At 35.9% G+C, this 21,226-nt stretch overlaps 4 protein-coding genes and 1 non-coding gene across 8 annotated transcripts; 2 read left to right on the forward strand and 3 right to left on the reverse strand.

Moving 5' to 3' along the window:
• The first annotated feature begins 427 nt into the window (after positions 1-427).
• Positions 428-6,662, forward strand: pgp-4 (P-GlycoProtein related). Of its 2 annotated transcripts, NM_001270213.3 has the most exons (15): positions 1,007-1,026; positions 1,058-1,161; positions 1,765-1,875; positions 1,928-2,030; positions 2,077-2,219; positions 2,566-2,996; positions 3,044-3,160; positions 3,266-3,671; positions 3,721-4,294; positions 4,345-4,934; positions 4,989-5,192; positions 5,249-5,490; positions 5,537-5,693; positions 5,739-6,220; positions 6,266-6,662. In NM_001270213.3, exons 2-15 carry the CDS (start codon positions 1,135-1,137, stop codon positions 6,519-6,521), a joined length of 3,843 nt encoding a protein of 1,280 aa, NP_001257142.1. In that variant the 5' UTR covers positions 1,007-1,026; positions 1,058-1,134; the 3' UTR covers positions 6,522-6,662. The 2 variants fall into 2 exon arrangements, with proteins under 2 accessions (NP_001257143.1, NP_001257142.1); NM_001270214.5 differs by lacking the exons at positions 1,007-1,026; positions 1,058-1,161 and adding an exon at positions 428-469 and having other exon boundaries at positions 6,266-6,580.
• Positions 6,663-11,328: 4,666 nt separating this feature from the next.
• ttyh-1 (Protein tweety homolog 1) lies at positions 11,329-16,971 on the forward strand (the record flags this gene model as incomplete). 3 transcript variants are annotated; one of them, NM_077502.8, is made up of 10 exons in its annotated part: positions 11,331-11,483; positions 12,986-13,155; positions 13,418-13,780; positions 14,165-14,333; positions 14,383-14,601; positions 14,660-14,799; positions 15,004-15,105; positions 15,654-15,767; positions 15,886-15,987; positions 16,569-16,970. In NM_077502.8, the coding sequence occupies 10 exons, from the start codon at positions 11,370-11,372 to the stop codon at positions 16,633-16,635; spliced, it is 1,560 nt and encodes a 519-aa protein (NP_509903.1). The 3 variants fall into 3 exon arrangements, with proteins under 3 accessions (NP_741904.1, NP_509903.1, NP_001379257.1); NM_171973.9 differs by lacking the exon at positions 15,886-15,987 and having other exon boundaries at positions 11,329-11,483; positions 16,569-16,971; NM_001392843.1 differs by lacking the exons at positions 13,418-13,780; positions 14,165-14,333; positions 14,383-14,601; ... (3 more) ...; positions 15,886-15,987; positions 16,569-16,970 and adding an exon at positions 13,233-13,281 and having other exon boundaries at positions 11,370-11,483.
• F42E11.6 lies at positions 11,659-11,770 on the reverse strand. Its single transcript, NR_072116.1, has one exon. It is a non-coding gene; the product is annotated as an Unclassified non-coding RNA F42E11.6 (non-coding RNA).
• Positions 16,972-17,210: 239 nt separating the features above from the next.
• F42E11.3 (Brp/Blh family beta-carotene 15,15'-monooxygenase) lies at positions 17,211-18,221 on the reverse strand (the record flags this gene model as incomplete). Its single annotated transcript, NM_077504.1, has 6 exons — positions 17,211-17,357; positions 17,411-17,557; positions 17,606-17,684; positions 17,731-17,900; positions 17,945-18,078; positions 18,122-18,221. 6 exons carry the CDS (start codon positions 18,219-18,221, stop codon positions 17,211-17,213), a joined length of 777 nt encoding a protein of 258 aa, NP_509905.1.
• A 277-nt stretch (positions 18,222-18,498) lies between these two features.
• tni-1 (Troponin I 1) lies at positions 18,499-20,082 on the reverse strand. The gene is made up of 6 exons (NM_077505.8): positions 20,014-20,082; positions 19,842-19,967; positions 19,671-19,797; positions 19,480-19,624; positions 19,249-19,396; positions 18,499-18,919 (listed from the first exon to the last, which is right to left on the reverse strand). Exons 1-6 carry the CDS (start codon positions 20,071-20,073, stop codon positions 18,773-18,775), a joined length of 753 nt encoding a protein of 250 aa, NP_509906.1. The 5' UTR covers positions 20,074-20,082; the 3' UTR covers positions 18,499-18,772.
• Positions 20,083-21,226: the final 1,144 nt, after the last annotated feature.

The following is a 21,226-nucleotide window of genomic DNA, read 5'->3' on the forward strand; positions in this document are numbered from 1 at the left end:
ATTAATCCATGTTCAGAACTATTTATTATCTGAAATCAAATACAAATTTCAGATTTCTTCTTTCCTTGGACTAATGTCAAAAGCATAAAGGTGAAAACTCATTAATTGCTATTTTCAACTGCAGATTCAACAAATTTGAAACATTTTTGAAAAGTTTTTTGTGATGGTCGTCTTATCTTCGTATAAGTGATTGCAAACATTTACCATAGGCACAACTCCACCTTTAACATTATATTTTTAATATATTTTTCAGATTTTGGTTAATTAATTCAACGATGTGTGTTCTTATGTCATAGAAATCCGAAACATGCACATCTTTGAATCAATAATTTACAATACCAAACATGTACCAAGTTTCTGGACGCTGCGCGATGTAAACCGGCAAACGCGACCATCTGCTCCGTTTTTGTGCATTACACCGGACCATTCCATCTCATTGTTTTGTTCTGTGTCTTTTTATTTGTACCAAGTAAGTCTTTGAGTATTTAAAAATGGGTTTATTAGTTTCTCAATTACATACAATTTTTTAGATTTTTCAAAATGTTTCGGTAAAGTAGAACGTATTTATTTTACTAATAAGGCACAGAGGACATAATTTTAGCCGCAAAAGCTTTTTATGCCAATTCTTTGCAAGAACCATGTTTTTTTTATTTGCTTGTTAGGATGAAAAAATGTGAGCAACAACCATTTTTGTATTTAAAGTAGCACATTTTATAACGTGTACAATGTTGAAAATTATCTAGTAACTGTATTTCGTTCAACTTTTGATTTTGATTAAGTTCAAATTATTTTGACTTTTTTTGTAATCTTGTTTACATTTTGTTGTTACTTGCTAAAAACAGAACCATTGTTAAGCAGAGCATATTTAAAATACCGAATTACTATGTTTTCATGCTATTTCAAGCCCATCATAAAGATATAGTGTCAGCTGTTTGGTGTGAGTGCTCTTTCATCATATTGCGAGACGATTTTCTATTTAAAAATCTCCTTCTCAGAAATTTGTTTTACGTACTGCGTCGCGCGCTTCTCCCAATGCTTTTTTGTCTTTCCTCGCTGTGATTCACTAGGTCCTTTACTCTGCTATGTTTTGCTAACCTGCAGCAATTTTACTTTTTTTCACATATTGGTAGAATGATGCCTGAGGCCACGGATGCTCTTTTGGTAAGACACTGTGTAAATTTTATATATTTTTTAACTTAGATTTACTATAAATATAAACTATTTTTCATTTAAATAATAAACCTTCTATATACCGTATTGATTTTTAAAAACGGTTGTTGGGCATCACTCTGAAATTTCAAATATTTTAAAGTGATCCAAAACAAAATGCATTATTATCACTGATAAACACATTTTTGTGACTTTTGGACTTGCATGGAACACATTTTTACGAGTTTCTAACTTGAGAGTTCAAATATAGAAACTGGTTTATAACAATTAGAATTTCTAAAAATCAGGAACACATACAATTCCCATAAAAGTGATTATTGTCTCAAAACTAAAAAAAAAAACATTTCTGAAATTGTATGCTGTAGTCTGGAGAAGAAACTGACCTAAAAAGACAACGTCAGAAAAAGATGATAAATGTTATTCTAAATATCACTGTTTTTTGCATTAGAATGTTATGTTAATTTATGCACACACTACAACTTACCCGCCGCAAACTAGAAATTATTTGAAGGCTTACGCCATGTTTAAAAAGAACTGAAATTCATTATTCTGTGGCAAAAAAACAAATTTTCCTTTGTAATCATTCATTTTTAGGAGCCCGTGGTCCCAATGAAAATTGCCAGCGAGCATGTGGAGCTGGGGTCCAGACCTGATAAGAAGAAGAAGAAATCTCGTTCATCGCAGGGAAATAGTCTTTCCAATTTGGTATGTTAACAGAAAGTAACCATTATCTACGAACTAATCAACAAAATTTCAGTTTCGACACTCTGGATGTGCAGACTATTTGCTTCTTCTAGGTGGGCTTGTACTAAGCGCGGCAAATGGTGCATTACTCCCATTTAACAGTCTCATTTTTGAAGGTATCTATCATATCACAGACGTTTAAAGTTTTTATTCAATTTTCAGGAATTACAAATGTTTTGATGAAAGGAGAAGCTCAATGGCAAAACGGCACGTTCGATTATGACACATTTAGTAGCGGAATTCAGCATTACTGCCTTCTCTATTTCCTGTTGGGAGTCTTGATGTTTACGTGTACATATTTTTCGGTGAGTTAGGATATTTTTTTGGTAATTGTGTAACTGAGGTACCACAAAATAATGTTTTCATTTTTAACTTAAACTTTGATTATTTTTGCATTTGGAATACTTGAGCTAATAGCTAAACATTCTTTGCTAAAAATTAATCCAGAAGTACAGTGCCACGTTTGAACATTGCAAAGGCTAATGCCATAAAAATGTTCGCAGTATAGCAACTACACAGACACCAAAGTTTATGTTTGATTATTAGATATTATCCGTAAAAGTAGCTTTCAAATAATTTTGCGCGTCTGTACAAATATTTGGAAAACATGTTTCCATAGGTTAACCTCTTGTTTCATAAACTTTTTTTCAGAATGCTTGTCTCTTTACAATGGCCGAGCGTCGTCTTTATTGCATCAGAAAGCACCTCCTTCAATCTGTCCTTCGTCAAGATGCAAAATGGTTTGATGAAAACACAGTTGGTGGATTAACACAAAAAATGAGCAGTGGAATTGAAAAAATTAAAGACGGAATCGGAGACAAGATCGGAGTTTTGGTTTCTGGAATAGCAACCTTTATTAGTGGTGTTGCATTAGGATTCTACATGTGCTGGCAGCTAACGCTAGTTATGCTGGTAACAGTGCCACTTCAACTTGGTTCAATGTATCTATCTGCAAAGCATTTGAATCGTGCTACTAAGAACGAGATGTCAGCGTATTCTAGTGCTGGTGGAATGGCGAACGAAGTGATCGCTGGTATCCGAACGGTTATTGCATTCAATGCACAACCATTTGAAATTGAACGGTATTTCAATTAGGACTATTTCTTCTCTTATTGTGCATTATTTACAGATACGGAGCACAACTCGCCAAAGCTAGAAAAATGGGTATTCGGAAAGCCATTGTTCTTGCATTATGCAGCGCTATGCCACTTTTTCTCATGTTTGTTTTGATGGCAGGAGCCTTCTGGTAAGTTATTGCCCGCAACTTGTTTTCACTTTTTCAATTGACACACATTGTTCTCCATAAAAATTTGACAATCTAATTTGCATAATCCATATTTTTGATTTTTAGGTACGGCGCGATACTCACTTCCTACGGAGTCGCAACATCGGGTACCACATTTGGAGTGTTTTGGGCGGTTATATTGGGAACCAGGCGTCTTGGAGAAGCTGCACCTCACATGGGGGCAATCACAGGAGCTCGACTGGCTGTGAATGATATTTTTAAAGTGATTGACCACGAACCTGAAATTAACTGTACAAAGCAAGAAGGTAGACGTCCAGATAAAGTCAATGGAAAACTTGTTTTCGACAACATTCAATTCACTTATCCAACTAGACCTGACGTCAAAATTTTGAAAGGAGTCTCATTCGAAGTGAATCCGGGAGAAACAATTGCGCTTGTTGGTCATTCTGGATGTGGAAAATCTACTAGCATTGGGCTTTTGATGAGATTTTATAATCAGTGTGCAGGATCTGTAAGACATTGTTGATGAACGTCTTACCATAACAATCGTTAATTTTCAGATTAAACTGGACGGCATACCAATTGAGGATTATAATATTCAATGGCTCCGTAGTACAATCGGAATTGTTCAACAAGAACCAATAATTTTCTTAGCAACAGTGGCAGAAAATGTTCGTATGGGAGACGATTCAATAACCGATAAAGACATCGAAAATGCTTGTAGACAAGCCAATGCACACGACTTTATCGGCAAACTCAGTGAAGGATATAATACTGTAATTGGCGCAGGGGCTGTGCAGCTGTCCGGTGGCCAAAAACAACGTGTGGCCATTGCAAGAGCAATTGTCAGAAAACCACAAATTCTACTTCTTGATGAAGCAACTAGTGCTCTGGATACTGAAAGTGAGCGTATGGTACAGACTGCATTGGATAAAGCTTCAGAAGGAAGAACTACTTTGTGCATTGCTCATCGATTAAGCACTATCAGAAACGCAAGTAAAATTCTGGTTTTTGACCAAGGTCTTATTCCTGAAAGAGGCATTCATGATCAGTTAATTCGTCAAAATGGAATTTATGCAAACATGGTTAGAGCTCAGGAAATAGAAAAAGCCAAAGATGACACCACCCAAGATGGTAAGTCAGTTTTAATAGTAAGGGTTTCAAAAAAATTTAACTAATTTAAGATGATGAATTGGTGGAAGAGGATAACTATTCAATCTCCCGACGTCTTTCGACATCTGAGGAAGAGTTGCGCAAAAGCAAGAGTCTTCTTCGAGACTCGACACGTTTCAGCCAAAGTATGCTCAGTGTCACTTCCCAAGTACCAGATTGGGAGATGGAAAGTGCCCGTGAAGAAATGATTGAAGAAGGTGCAATGGAAGCATCAATGATGGATATCTTCAGATTTGCAAAACCAGAAAAGATGAACATTGTTATTGCTCTGATATTCACACTAATCAGAGGAATCACGTGGCCAGCATTCTCTGTTGTGTATGGACAACTTTTCAAAGTATTTGCTGAAGGAGGCGAAGATCTGCCAGTGAATGCCTTAATCAGCTCACTTTGGTTCGTTCTTCTGGCTGTTACCTCTGCTGTGACCACTTTCATTTCTGGAAGTCTTCTTGGAAAAACTGGAGAAACAATGTCAAGTCGGCTTAGAATGGATGTGTTCAAGAATATTATGCAGCAAGACGCTACGTACTTTGATGATCCAAAGCACAACGTTGGAAATTTGACTTCTCGTTTAGCAACTGATTCTCAAAATGTTCAAGCGGTGAGTATTCTTGTCGCATCCAGATATTGTTCAATGAATTCAATAAGTTTTTAGGCGATTGATCACCGACTCGCCGAAGTTCTTAATGGAGTTGTCTCCTTATTCACCGGAATTGCGGTTGCTTTCTGGTTTGGCTGGAGTATGGCACCAATTGGTCTCATAACTGCTCTTCTTCTTGTCATTGCTCAAAGTGCCGTAGCTCAATATCTCAAATACCGTGGCCCTAAAGATATGGAATCAGCAATTGAAGCTAGTAGAGTAAGATTTAATTTTTTTTATCAAGAGTCTAAATTTAATTAATGTTTTTTTTTCAGATAGTCACGGAATCAATTTCTAACTGGAAGACTGTTCAAGCATTAACAAAACAAGAGTACATGTTCCACGCATTTACAGCTGCATCCAAAAATCCTCGAAAAAGAGCATTCACTAAAGGATTATGGCAATCTCTATCATTTGCACTTGCTGGAAGTTTCTTTTTATGGAATTTTGCAATTGCGTATATGTTTGGTCTTTGGCTAATTTCCAACAATTGGACAACTCCATTTGCAGTGTTTCAGTATGTTTGACTTCAAAGTTGGTAAGATACAAATTGTTGATTCCAGAGTTATTGAAGCGTTGAATATGGCGTCGATGAGTGTTATGATGGCAGCATCTTATTTCCCCGAGTACGTCAGAGCAAGAATTTCAGCCGGAATCATGTTTACCATGATCCGCCAAAAAGCGAAGATTGACAATCGCGGGCTCACAGGAGAGACACCGGTAAATATTTCTTCCGGCAACTAAAAAATAACTTCATAATTTTAGGATATCCGAGGAGACATCTCAATGAAGGGAGTCTACTTTGCATATCCAAATCGTAACCGCCAACTTATTCTCAACAATTTCAACATGTCAGCTCAGTTTGGAGAGACTGTTGCTCTTGTTGGACCATCAGGTTGTGGAAAGAGTACATCTATTCAATTGATTGAGCGGTATTATGACGCCATTTGTGGAGCTGTAAAAATTGATGACCATGACATTCGAGACATCTCTGTCAAACATCTCCGCCACAATATTGCTCTTGTTGGCCAGGAACCCACACTTTTTAATCTTACTATACGCGAGAATATTACATATGGACTTGAAAACGTGTCTCAAGAACAAGTTGAAAAAGCAGCAACCCTGGCTAACATCCATAGTTTTGTTGAAAATCTACCGGAAGGATATGATACTTCCGTTGGTGCTTCTGGCGGACGATTATCTGGTGGCCAAAAACAACGTATTGCTATTGCAAGAGCAATTGTCAGGTAGGTCGTTATTATTGACTGTGTTCAAGTATTAAATGCATTCAGAAATCCAAAAATTCTCCTTCTCGACGAAGCCACGTCCGCGCTCGATACAGAAAGTGAAAAAATTGTACAGGAAGCTCTGGATAAAGCGAGACTTGGAAGAACTTGTGTTGTTATTGCTCATCGTCTTTCAACTATTCAAAACGCCGATAAGATTATTGTTTGTCGGAACGGAAAAGCTATTGAAGAAGGAACACATCAAACGCTACTTGCTCGACGGGGATTGTACTACAGACTGGTCGAAAAACAATCCACTTAATTCCTATTTACCCATATCAAAAAATATGTTTCAAAAAATATCGTAAGAACACATTTCCTCACTTGTTCAAATTTCACTTTCCCTGTTCCTTGTTTTACAGACTGTTTCCTACTCTTGTTATTCATAAACGAATATTCGATTTTTCAATGATTCCATTACCACATAACACAACAAAGAGTCGGTTTCCCATGTACACTTCACTGGGAATCATGAGATAAGACTATTTGCCAAGACGACTGCCTTTCTATCAGAAAATGCGCGTTTCTCAACTTGTCCTCTTCTTTGAATTCCATTTTTGTATTTTATTGTTTTTAAGTATTAGGTAAATTTGATTTTTTGGGATCTGTCTTGCTGAGTTTGCAGGGGTTGCTCCATATTAATTGCCACTTGCCTGCAAACCTTGAGCTATTGCTTGGTGGAATGCACCGATTGCCAAAAGCTGTTGATCATGGCGATGAGGAACCCTTTTTGGGAAATGGACAAAACTGATTATTTCACCATGATTACCCCACTTTTTTGATTCAAAATTGATATAGAAATGTATAAAACAAAAGTTACTGAACGATTTGCTGCACATCCCTGTTTTTGATATACGTCATTTTAGTAATTGAACGGTTTTTCAAATACGATATGTTATTCTTCTATGCGTTCGGGACAAATTTGAATGCTATGAGCGTTTTTTAAATTAATTAGTTGCAGGTTTTTGAAATTCGGATAGGGCGTTGCAGATGTACTGTCTTTATAAAGTTTTAAATTTCGTAGTTAGAACTAGCAATAGAACTGACAAAATTCAAAATTCCATTTTTTATATATTGATGCTCAATGCAATTGTTTGAAAAATGTTTATTGCAATTTCAAAGTGAAGAGAAAAAGTCGCAAATTTATTGAGCAATTTGAAATGAGAAATTGAGAAGAAAGGAGAAGGGAGATGAAAGGGGTATTGATGTCAAATCGCCCTATTCCGTGTGATGATAGCAATAAAACGTTCGAAGGAAGAAAGTAGTCGAAAGGACATTGGGGATTCTTTTGAATCTTGTACAATCTATCTCCACCCATTCAGACAAAACCCCCACTTGATTGACAATGCCAATACCAGTGCGGTGTTCATGTTTGCTTTGTTTCGTAACTTTACCTTTATTCATTTTATTTATTGATAGTCGAGTAAATAATAGAAGAGACTGTTTTTGGCGGCTAACTATTGTAGCCATAAACTAGATAGGCAGTGTTTTTATTGTTATACGGGCGGTGGAGTGGGGGTTGTAGATAATATTGCTAACAAGTCATTGATAAAACGGCACAAATACTCTTTGCTTGAATAAAACTGAACTCCGCTTGAACTGTTAGCAAAGCTGGTTTGAATATTGTAACAGTACGGTTGAAGTTATGGTATAAATAAAACTTATATGTAGATTTCCTTTTTAAATATATTTATTCATTTAAAATTGCTTACATACTGTGTCGTTTTGTTGTAAACGTAGAACGGTGCACACAATGGTAAATTTTTGTCCTTCATAAATAATTGAGTAACAAGACTATAGGTAGTAATCACGCTATGCCTGTTTAGCACATACTAGACTATTGTAAAACATAACATGGTTTTTTGCATATGCCCAATTTTTTTTTTGAAAGCGCTTTGAAAAATAAAATAGAAAACCCGATTTCCTTTAAGCTATAACTTCCGCGAACAACGATTAAAAAAGTTTTGCTTGTTTTGTGGCTATAAATACGTTTCAATTTCTATGGTGTTTTTTGTGACTAGACGCCGATTCCTTGAATATGCCTTAATTTGGAATCGAAATTTCAGAAAATTGTCTTCATTTTTAAGAATTTTGGTGAATGGGTACATACTTCAACTACCTTTCATATCTTTTAAGAGTGAGCCCAATTAGTTTTTTATTGCCTCGGGTCAGTTTATATACTTTATATATTGTCATTTTGTAAAACCTAACATGATTTGATTAATAAACAACACATAATACTTTTCAGTAATCGCTTTGCTTTTCGAATAGCGGGAACAATTTTTTAATTGCAAACATTTTCCTGTACATTTTATTCATGCACCAGTTAAAAACCAAATTTAGGATTGCAACCATTTGTATCCATATTTTAGGACGCAAACACAGTAGTGCTTACGCATTATTTGCATACGCTTTGAGGGGAGCGTTCTTCGGTCAAAAGAGCCGGCAAGTGATTCAAGGTATGGAGAGAGACACCCCGGGGGAACGGGCGTTGTCGCGCGCACAGTCGATCGATATCAAACACCGGTCGGTCGCAAGGCACCCAGCCCTTGTCCGGCCATATTTCCTTCGATCCCTCCGTTGCGTAGGCCCCTTTTTCTCCTGCATTGTCCTTTTCTTTCATCAGCCACCTCGTGTTTTTATGCGCATGTGTTCTCACCGGATTTACTTTTTGCATATAACCTTTTGTGTCATGTTAGTGGTAATCAAAAAATCATTATTGTATCGAATCAGGTGTACCGGATAATTAGGTTGTTTATAAGGTTCCACACTGTCTAGTTGATGTCTTTTGGGTACATTTGTTTAGTCAGTTTTAACACGTTTTCTAGTTTGATTAAATTATTTTAATACAGGTAAAAAGAATGCAGCAAAACTTGGAAAAACTTAAAATTTATACATTAAAAAATATCTTACTTTTTAAAAAAATTTTTAGTGTACTTTTCAGGTTGTATGTTTTGACATATCAATTATTACATATATAATTTCGAACTTTCAAATTAATATGCAAAAATCTTGTTAAAATAATAATCTTGATATTTTTACAACCACTCTCAAGTTTACCACTGTTTCTTTCAAACAATTTTGCATTAAAGTCATGTTTAACTCAAAAAAGGCCAGCTGATATCTTTGCTTTACTGAGTATTTTTGTCTAATCAAATTTTTTGTTCCAGTCAATTTCATAAATTTCTACAAATTTATTCAAATATTAAATGCAATAGATTCAAATTTCCAAAAAAGAAATTACAATGGAAAACATAATTCGATTTTTCAAACAATTTAATTGTCTAAAAAACTGACTGAAACTGAAAGATTTGCGATTGACTGATGAAATGATGTTACAAGTTTTTAATAGATCAGTTATTACTTTGTCTGGAAATGAAATTACTGTGACTATCCGGCTTTTTTCATACTCATATTTTATTTATTTTTTATTTTTTATTCACAAGTATTTTCTTCCACTCTAAATTTTCTAGACCTACGTGTGAGGGAAAACGAGGAAAAATAACTAACGAGCTGTAAAAAAACTTGTTCAGATCATTTTGTTGACCACCTGCTTTGTAGTTTTCGTCCTCCTCTTCCATTTCCACTTCACAACTATTACTTTTCATCTCTAGTCATCTCTCAACAACGTTATCAGTTTCTCACATCAAACAACACGTTCGGCAGTTATTTTTCCAGTTTGGTAGTTTTAATATTTTGTTATTTGTTTTAGGCTCAAAGTTGTGCAGATTTCATCTTGAATTTTTTTACTCCGTGATTATCTCCCACTCTGTTGTTGTAACACTTGCTCACACACGCGTCTCTGAAAAATGAGACAAAACCGACAACAACACGTTTTTTTTCACAAATATTTTTTTGTGTGCCTGTTTTCATACTACTTCTCTTAGTGTTCACTTTTTTTTTAGAATTTGCGGCTTCAAACACCTCACCTCATCCCAATTTTTTTTTCATTTTGTCATTCCTCCCTCGTATATCCAGATGTTCTTGAGAAGAATTTTAAAAAAAAAGAAAGAAAGAAAGAAAGAAAATCATGTGACTGAGCCCTGCATTCGTTTTCAATCCACAATTTCCCGTGTCTCCTGGACAATTAGATATTCATATTCTGCACACACACATACACATATATAGTCAATACGATGGCAACCATGGTCATTAGGCTTCAATAAAAGTTTTGGGGCAAAGCATGTCTCCCATCCTGGCAGTGCACCCCTCATTTCGCACCCCGTCTCATTCTGTTTCTTTCCGCCTCTTCTTCATGCATATTGTCTTCTTGCGCACTAGCCGCCCGCCCATTCTCTGTGTCGTTGTCGCCAACTTTTGCGAGCCTTGACTGACCAATTCATCTTTATCCTTCCTTCTAGTCATTTTAAATACATTACCAAATATGACCGTATTGAAAATTCTAAAGCTGCAACGCTGGTTATCTAGTGGCTAAACAATAAACCTAATTAATTGTTTTTGTTGATAATCAATTCATTATTCATTTTTCTTTTTTTGCCCTCCTAAACTGGCATCCATCTAGAGATGTCATCTTCACTTATGTGAACCAAAATACTATTCTCAAGAGGGCGCTTTTCCCTTTTAAAGATCTTTTGTCTTTTTCTGCTGTAAACCATAGTAAGGTTTCACAAAAAGCTTCTCTTTAATGTCAAAAAATTTGTCACTTTTTAAAAATGTTCAAAATTCTGCGATGAGAAAAAACTTGTTATAAATTTAAATTTTATGCCTTGCAAAAATTCCTTCAGAAACGTGTTTTTTTCATGACAGAAATCTGTAAGACTTTAATTGACACGTTTCGCAATAATTTGCTTGGATATTTTAAAATAGTTCAAGTCAAAAATTATTAATTTCATTTTTTTTAAACAATTGCTTTCCTAAATTTACAAAAAATTGTGCAAAACAAAATTTGGAGGTGGAATCTATACAGCGTTGCTGCCTATCGAAAATTTTTATTGGATTTTTGTACATGATTCCTTTCCATTCCACACATTCTTTTAAATTTCTCCTTAAATATTCCTCCGATTCGTCATATCTCGCATTTTTGTTCCAATTGTTCAGTTTTCTATTCCAGAAAACTACTATGGAATAAAACCTATCATACGACACCAAAATGACATTTGCGTCATTTTTGATCAACTTCTACTCCGTTATACCTCGGTTGAACTTTAAATTTCACTGGACGAACGATGTATTCAATTTGGAGTGGAGCAGTGAATACTTTCAGGTTTGGTTTTTGTAACATTTTCTAATTATACTTGAATCTTGTGACCTGATGGCAAATGTCAATTGAAATCGAATCATCATGGGAAAAGTGGGTCCGTTAAACGTACACTGACAAATACACAACATTTCTTACTCAATTAAATGTGTATCCAGTGGTTCAGTGACTGAGGCGACACGACAACACTTATACCCGACTGGGGGAGAGAGGGGGGACTCGTCGAGTAAACAAAGATGCCGTTTTGACATGAACCATCCATCTTACTCGAGGAGTGGGGCGATCTGTTGGGTGACCCTTGATAAATCCGTGTATCATATTTATTATGCACATTAACCCACACCAGATTTTGTTTATAGATTAGGATGAACGATAGGCTGGCTCTTTTTGTATGGCTGCCAATAGGGCTCAAGGTCTGCAAGGGTCTCTCTTGAGAGCACAGGCACTGAACAGACGGAGATCATACTGAAGGTCGGAAGACATCAAACGACCATGTGTGCCTCATTTTCAATCCCCGTTGTTATACTCTAACCCCTTGTAAACAAGCAGCCGCTGGGATCCTTGCCATTTTCCCACACCACTTCTCCGCTACAAAAAGTTGATAATGGAAGAAGAGCCAAAGCCACCCTTAAGTTAAAACGAGAGTGTCTTGCCTCATTCAGTGGTTTTTATTAGACAGAGAAAATGGAATAACAGAAATAGACCTAGTAGTCGTTTCTTCTTGAACGAATTGAACGAAGAAAACTGAAATGAGGCATTTTTTTGGTGTGAAAGTGAAATAGAAAGATGAGCAAGTAACAAAAAAGCAAGTTGGTTCTCTTTCTGTAAATTGAATTTTAGTCAATCTGGTAAATTGAAAACTGGGTTCCGAGCAGTTTAGTTCAAACACTTTTCATGATTAACAACCATACAATGGTAGAATAAATGTAATTTTGATACATTTAGTAGACATTGGAAATTTTAAAGACACCCACAATACACAAAATTGATTTAATTAAATTTACTATCTGGATGAATATAAAAATATCAAAAATAAAACTGAAACGTTTCCTTCTTTTTTCAAATTTACTCTTTCAAGCTAATAGTTTTGAAGTGAAAACAATAATTTGGAAGCTTTAAAAACGGTAATTATTTTTTCAATAATCATGTTTTCAAAAAATCAATTTGAGTTTAGCTGTACAAATTAAAAATACTACCTGAAAATATTAGTTTTGTAATAGATTACACATTATACTTTTGAATATTTTTTTTATTAAAAATGAGAAATTGTACAATATGTTACCAAAATTATAATATATGTTACCAAAATTTAATTTTTAAATTAATGTATATTTTCGAACAGTTTGAATTATACGTTCCTGGCCACAAAATTGACATGTATCCTTCTTGACAGGTCATTGACACTATACTATCGTCGCATGCAAGGTTAATCTTTTTGCCAATCAGATTGACATACCTGGACTGTCACCTATTAAAATTGTGAAAATAAACATATTTCCTCATTTCAGGCATTGGCATTAGTGGCATGTCTGGGAGCCGCCGTCAGTCTTCTCCTTCTTGTCACCATCATTATTGTCTGGATATGTCAAGCATGCCACAAGAACGAAACGACCGGAAAAACAAGGCGACGTGTTCGAAGACTGTCTACAGTTCTCTTTATCATTTCTGTGCTTTGCTTGTAAGTTTTGTGTTATTGATCCGGAAAAATGTATTATGAAGCTATGGCTTCCGGACAATGAGAAGATTTCATTGTAGTGACAAGCTGTTTGCCTTTGTGATTATTATGCCCATCGCAAGGGTTTGACACAATAGATGCCTCTATTATGCAAGCATTATATGAGCAGCCTTGTGGAAAATAAGCAAATGAGCAGATTAATTAGGATTGCGTTGTTTGTTTTCCGTTTAATATTTTGAAGAGAATTCAACTAAAAGCTTTGCAGTTTCATGCTTGGAGTCTGTCTGTTTGCAAACGAGCACGTCAATCGAGGGATGTCAATTTCAATAAATTCAATAATCAATACGAAGAAATCATATCAAATTTCCACAGCACAAATCTCACAATTCCAAGAAGCTGCTCTAAACACTACGGTTCACTTAAAAAATCTTGAAGATACTGTACACGTTGAGAGCAAGAAAACCAAAAATGCAACAATCGTTCAGCAAATTGATCAAATTCTTACAAACATTACTGACGAGATCGACATCATTGCTAAAAATGGGAAACTGTTCCAAGCCAAGCATGGCGACGATATTGGAAAATTGGAAAAAATACGGAAAGTGTTGTCGTTGTACGAAAGTGAGAGGTAAGCTGATATCATTTTTGACACTTTTATGATAGATTGGCGTATATGCGTGGTGTGTACGCGTTGAAATAAGTGTCATTGGGTGCTGTAATTTAGGATATCACAACGAGGATGTTGAAAAATCTAGGAACTCAAATATGAAAATATTTTCAACCTAATAACTATGATAAATTTCAAACTTTATTATAGGTTCTATTTCTTTAATCAATATGCTCACTATCAAATATTAAAAAATACTGCTCTTGTCAACTAAAAATAAATCTTTACAAAGTGTTTCAAAACTTTGTAAACTTTCATCACACCAAACTTTTATTTAAAAAAAAAAGAGATTAACCTTCATTTTTTGAAAAACGTTAATTATTGTTTTTTAATAAACATTTGCAGATGGGCATTCCTTGTCATTCTTCTGTCGATCACGATGGTCGTTCTGTTCACTGGAGTTGTTGCCTTCTGTAAACAATCCAAAAAGGGCGCAGTTGTATTCAGTGCAATAGGATTCTTCATTTTTGTTGTAGTTTGGCTATTAATCTCTATTTCTTTGCCGTTGACCATTGTGAGTTTATCTCGATCAAGTATGAAATGCAAATTATATCATTATTTAGGCACTAGCTGATTTCTGTCGGGACGGAGATCAAGTCACGCGGAAAAACCTTGGCAACCTGTACGAAACAGTCCAGTTCTACAATACATGCGTTCCGGTAACTACACATGACAACCTTCCGCTTCCGGTGGCTCGCCACGTGGCATTACTAAACAACATTCCCGCAAACAAGTCTCAGCTGGATCGTTTGATGGAAGTTGCTTTCAATAGCAGTGCAGCGGTAAATTGACACACACAGACACACCAATTATCGCGTACTAAACTATTTTTTTTGATAGATTGTCAATTCATCTTCAGCAGTTGGGGACGATATTACGAAGATGTTGAAGCTTGCCGGAGCAGTTTCATCTTCATCATCGTGCTATGTTTTCCATGACGATGTTGTCAATTTCTACTATGGAACCTGCAATCAATCAGTGTACGTTTTTCATTTCCACCCCAATCCAAAATTGTCATTTCTAACAAACTTCGAAAGTTGAAGAATTTTTTGATTCGATGCAGACACCAATAATAATTGCGTAAAACTACTTAGTGAAGTTACTGACTCAATGTTCAGTCCATAATTCGAAAAACTGGAAAACATTTCTCGTTCATCATTTACTAGTAAATTTTAACTTTTTAGAGCAGGAATGAGCATATATATGCTGAGTATTCTACTTCTTGGTGTCTTCTTGTTCATCTTGCTCATCGTTGTTTCGAAAACATGGAACCTCTTCTCGAGACTGTGAGTTTTTATTATTATCGTTATGCACCACACCTTAATGTTATTCTCACATTGTGCTATCACTTTGTATAACAAGTTTAAGTAGCTCTCACAAGTCCGCACTCCGACGGAGTGTTCCAGCCATCTAACTCACAATTCTCACCCTATGTTTCCCGATCAGATCACAGCAGTCGTATCCGGTTCGTGTTCGACCGTTCCGATACGAGTCGGCCACTTCTCATGACTATGTGCTCCCCGTAGGAAAAGCAGAGTCACCGGCGGTTGTGGTTAAAGCTCAAACCACGAATCCCGCAACTTCAGTTTTGTTGAATAAAAAAGTCTCGTTTCGGTATGTAAAGTTGTCGTGAAGGATACCCTCTATGGATACTTTGATTTCTACCCTCAATTGTTTTCTTTTGTAACTGATAGCACCTGATTTTATTTTCAAGTTTTAAGTTTTCACTTTTCAGTTTTTGCACGCATTGTTGGGATAAATAGCACGCACTGCGTGTTGGAAAATAACTTAAAAAAATCAATTTGAATCTATAGAAATATATTTTTTTTTTCAGTCCCAACGAATATACTGAAGTTGACGAAGACGATCCATTCTTTCCACGAGGCGTGAACGACTCTACGATTCCTGTAGACATTTACGGTACTCATGTCTATAATCCAAGAACTAGGTGAGTTAGATATTCTAATTGCAATTGCACAAGCTCTTCTCTGCTCTCTTATCAGCTTGATCTCACTTTTCTTTTAATTTTCCATCACATACACACCTACACTTTATCATTTCAACAGAGATCGAACGGAACCATCAACAAACACAACATCTGGAACAGCAGATGAACCAAATGCGCCTCTTTGGAGTCAAAATGTTACTGTACCTTTGGTCTCAAACAGGTAATCCCCTTCTTTATCAATCTACTGCATGCCTCCTTTGCTTTCTTGCATTCGTGAATTTTGAGAAAGCTGAAAATGTCATTCGAGGGTTGAAACAATGATTAATTTTTTTTCAGCTGTTTAGTTTGAAATTGCGTGATGTGTATGAACTACCAAAAAACCTCCAAGCGGTAAAAACACACAAAATCAGTAATAAATAGATTTCATAGGCGACATCCGAAAGCAAAAATATAGTTATTAATGAAGTATATTGGCCAACCGAACAGTTCTTTTATTTTTTATTTTTAACAAGTAAAAGATTAGAAGTTAACCTGGGCTTTCAATCAATCCCTTCATTTGATAAACGACTTTAAAAAGGGCAATAAGAAATAAGCCAAAAGCTGTAAAGCAAGATTGTTAAATACAAAACGATATGTTCCTGAGAAATGTAACATACTCTAATTTTAAAATCCTGCCATAAATTCAAGTAGGATCAAATTATTCTGTGCACTGAAATGGTAACAACTAAATGTTGGAGAAGCAACCTTGAAACGCTTTAATTGTTTACAAGGTTTTCTAAATATGCATTGTCTTGCTTTCAGCATGAGCCGCCAGCCATTCATGTCGGACCATCCTTACAACAATTACGAAGATCGTTACAATATGTAAAGCTGTCATCAATTTTATAATAGTTTATTTGTCACAAATGCGGTTATTCATCCTCCTTCCCACTTTCCTTAACATTTAAGTCCACTTTTCAAATTGTTCTCGACGTTTTCTGTAGAACCAGAGCTTATTGCTTTTATTCCTTCTATCCCATCCTCCATGTCCACCAGCTTCCCAAAATCCAATCTGCCTATCTCAGCTCGATCCATTCCTTGTTTACTATTTATCTATCAAGTTGATGGTGGTTTTGTCATACTTGTACTGAATGAAACAAAATTGTGTTTTTATTAAAATCTATTGTTTGATTAAAACATATTAATAAATGGATGAACGTTAAATATGCAACATATTTGATCCACGTGGGGTGATCGGTGCCACGTTGTTCATGGAAAACGCAGAGATTGCAGACGGGCGACGCGAGAGTGAATCCATTGGAAGCGAACCATTAACAAAAACTGGAAGTGTGGTCGGCTCCTTAGAAGCGTCGGTTTTGATGAAATTGATTGTTGACCAGGCAAAAATGAATGCATTTGCATACGTGGCAATCCACGTGACCACTTTAAACACCTAAAATTTATTCATTGATTTTTATCGTTTGTTGAATGGTTTGTTACTTCATTCTTATAGAATCCGTAATAGGTTTGTCTTCCAGTGTCAGTCACAGACGACTTGATAGCCAGCATCATTCCTAAGTCGAGCAGATGGAAGATCAGTGTCCCGAAAATCTGTAATAAATCCAATTTATTGATATAACACATTGAGTTTTAATGAGACTCACCTGACTGGACAGCCAGATGTTCATCCGGCGCATATTCAAAACGTCGCGGGCGGTCATGTCTTGGCTGTACAACTGGGCAATCATATGCTTTCGATAAATCCACCAGATTAGAAAGCAGACGACGATCATAAAAAGTTTCATATGATCCTGAAAACAACGATTTCCTAGTTTCTGAGCTTCTCTTGAAAATATTACCGGGGTAATGAAGGAAATGAGGGTAATGATTATTCCGTAAGGTATCAAGTAGGTATGTGCCAGTTTAATTCCGCGTGGACTGAAAAATGTATTTATTAGAATGTTGTTTTGACAGAAACACATACTTTTGATTAGCGAATTGGGCAATTTGAATTATGAGAAAAGCACTGACAACAAACCAATACAAAGGCATTTGAGCCGTTACTAGCCGATCACAAATGGAGATCACAAACTTTGGAATAAATGGAAATGTTGAGTACGTAACATATTCTACCGAGTTGACCATAAAGGAAAACTGAAATTGTGTGATGCTACAGTTTTAAAACTAAAATTGAATACCTTCTGAATGACCAGTGCCGCGCCGAAAGTGATCATTTGAATAATGAAGATCGCTTTGAATGTGTGCTCGGAGATGAAGAATGTTTTTCCGTGAACCAGAAAAATTATCAGGTAGAAAGTGTAAAATAGGAATCCTAAAAACTATAAATGTATTAAAAAAATTGTGAACTAACATACCAAACATTTGTGACAGAAGTTCCAGATAGTGAATCTTCCGAAAAACGTTCAAATCAACTCCTGGGAATTGATTCGCAACTCGTGAGTTGTAGTGGAGCATTTCATCGTAGGATGAAAATTGAACTCTTTCCATATTAAACCAATCTCGAGTTTAACTCAGAATCAAAATGGCTTATCGAGCTCCTTTTATTTCGTCTCAACCCGGTTACACTTGGTGACGTCGGAGAAGGCGGCGATTTGCGTTTCCAGGTGTTTTTGCCTTATTCCCTGTTTCATTTACATTTGTTAGTTTGACAGCTGAAAATCGTTAGGATAATTCACACAAATAGAAATGCCTTTCTGTGCTGCTTTCGAGTTTTGCTCTGTAATTCCGGGTTGGTGATAACTTCATTTATTGCGAATATGCAGAAAAGAATAAGATGGAATATTACTGAAAGAATACAAAGAATGTATACTGGAAATTTTGAAACAGTATAACGGCAGAACAAAACAAATGAAGATTTATAAAAAAGGGCCAAATACCTTTTACATGCACAAAATTTTAAGAATACTCAAACTCAAAAGGCACATAAATTGAATTGATGAAATGTATTATACGCGAGAATGATTAGTTAGATTCAGTGAACAAGATAATGACAACAATGCCGGTATTTATTCCTCGTCGGCTTCTTCTTCTTCTTCTTCTCCCTCAGAAGCAGCAGTTTCTTCTTCCTCAACTGGCTCAATAACTGGTTCTGGGGCGCTTTCTTCCTTCTTCTCTTCCTTCTTCTTGGACCATTCTGGCTTGTCAGATTTCTTCTGAAATGTGGATTATTGTAAATTCAATTCATCAAATATCAATTTGAAAACAATTTTTAAAGTTATGTTGATAAAATAAGTATATGTTTCTGAGTACTACAAATTGATATAATTTATTATTTTGAGTTTTTTGGATTCTAAATGTCAATTTTAAACATTGTATTTAATGTTCTATATTGATGTATTGTTTCAGCCAGTTTTCAATATTGTGAACACAAAATATGTGTTCTAGAAATTTTTCTGGCAGGCTACTTTTTGTTAACATGTTTTTCTTGACAGTTCAAGTAAAAACTAGTTTTATATTCCAGTTAAACTTATTACAAACTTACCTTGTTGGCAATTTGAGTGAAGACGCTCTCTTTCTTTACTGTCTTGAGATTATTTCTCAAGTTCTTGCTTCCATCTTCCTTCTTGGCTTCAGCCATCTTCTTGAACTTGTTGTCATACTTGGACACCTTCTTCAATGATGGTTTTACGCTGAAAATAGTTTTTTCTCATGTCATGCGGAATTGGAGCAGGTGAAAACACACTAGCACTGCTGGGTTTATTTAAAGACATACAATTTTCCACGAAGATCGTTAACCTCAATGTTGAGTTGATTAATTGTAGTTTCAGTCTCTGTGGTGATGTGGTTGATATCATATTTCTCTTCCTCCAAGTTGCAGAGGCGGGAGAACAAATCATTGTAGATAGCCTCGAGCTTAGCTGAAATATACACAATTTTGTTTGTTGCCTAAAGCACTGAACGAACCGTGATCATCAATGCTGTCAACATTTGGAAGAGCAACGGTTCTTTCAGCAAGGACCTTGACTCTTTCTTGTTCCTTCCGCAATTGCTGTGTCTTAAGATCCTCAGCAGCCTTGTTCATAAGAAGCTTCTGAAAATGAATCTGTAAGTGTTGAAAGTCAAATGTTCTCTTACGCGGAGCTTCTTCTTTCTTTCTGGAGTCAAAAATCCTTTCTTCTGTTTCTTTTGTCCTGCTTCTTCAAGGCGCTTGCGCACCTCGGCCTTTTTGGCTTCGCGTTCTTGGGCTTTTCGTTGGGCATCCTGAACAATATCGTTTCAAAAACACAAATGACTTTGTTTTGTTTACCTCGCCATCGGTTTCGTTGGCAGCTCCGCCGTAGCGAATGTTCTCATCAATTTGGCTCATTTTCAAGTCCTTAAATGCAAATTGATTAGAAGCACATTTACAGAAAACAAAGGTTACGACTACTATGGGATGTGCCAAGCAATTGGTGGAAAGCGTTAGAGGTACGGTGGGTGTGAAGGTATTCAAGGGTGTGTGTAAACGTGAGAAAGGGGATTCAAATTGAAAACAGATTGATAGAAGAGGCAAAACCATGAAACGGAATGAGTCTAAAGTGTTTGGGTGTGAGGTTTGCTGGAACGATACGCACACAAACGGTATTTTTATCAGCTCAGTGAATGTTGTTCGAAAAAAAAATAAATAAAGGAAGACTTAGTGATGGGTGTGTTATTAAGCGATTGAAACATTAGTGCAGATCCAACTAACTTTCTAGTCAAAAATTTGAAAGTAAGTGTATATTAAAAAGATAAAAAATGACTGAAATGCATGCGCTCACTTTGGCAGGTTGATGTAAGAAGTGAAGAAGTACGACAACATTGTGTTGGTTACCTTGTATTCAGCCAAGAGATTCTGGAGCAATTGATTACCAAATTTATGACTGTTTTTCAGAAAAAAAACACATTAGGTACATGATCGTCATATATTTCAGACATGGTTTCAAAATTGTTATTGTTGGTAATGAACCAATTTTGGTGCTCCAATAAACACTTTGTCAGTTTAGTTGTAATGTATTGTTCGAACCACTGTAGGAGTATATTACAATAACCTGTACGCCTATCGCAGTACTTTGAAATTTTAAATACATTCTGAAAATTTCAATCTGCAAAATTTTACAAATAACAAACATTACAATTTTTAACGTGGTTATGTGCGAGTGGTGATGTTTAAATTGGGACAGTGCAAGTGCGAGCGAAGTGAACAGAGGGAGAAAATAATATCGGAAAACATAAGATTTTCGAAGTTAGAAGCGCAAAGACATGTTAGGTGAAAAAAGGTAATGGAAGCTATAGGGGAAGTTAAAATTAAACAATGAATTTATGGTGGAATGGCCATCACCAACTGATTCAGTGCGAGTGTTTTAGTTTTTGAAACCAAAAACGTGAAGGTGAGAGTTGTTAGTTGAGCGGATGTTGTTAGGAAGCAAGGAAAGGTGGTGGATAGAAGGACAATAATTGTAGTTGAAAGGAAAATTCGAAGTGAGTGAAGTGCTCTGCAG

The sequence above is a fragment of the Caenorhabditis elegans genome, chromosome X, assembly GCF_000002985.6.
Source record: "Caenorhabditis elegans chromosome X".
NCBI lineage: Eukaryota > Metazoa > Nematoda > Chromadorea > Rhabditida > Rhabditidae > Caenorhabditis > Caenorhabditis elegans.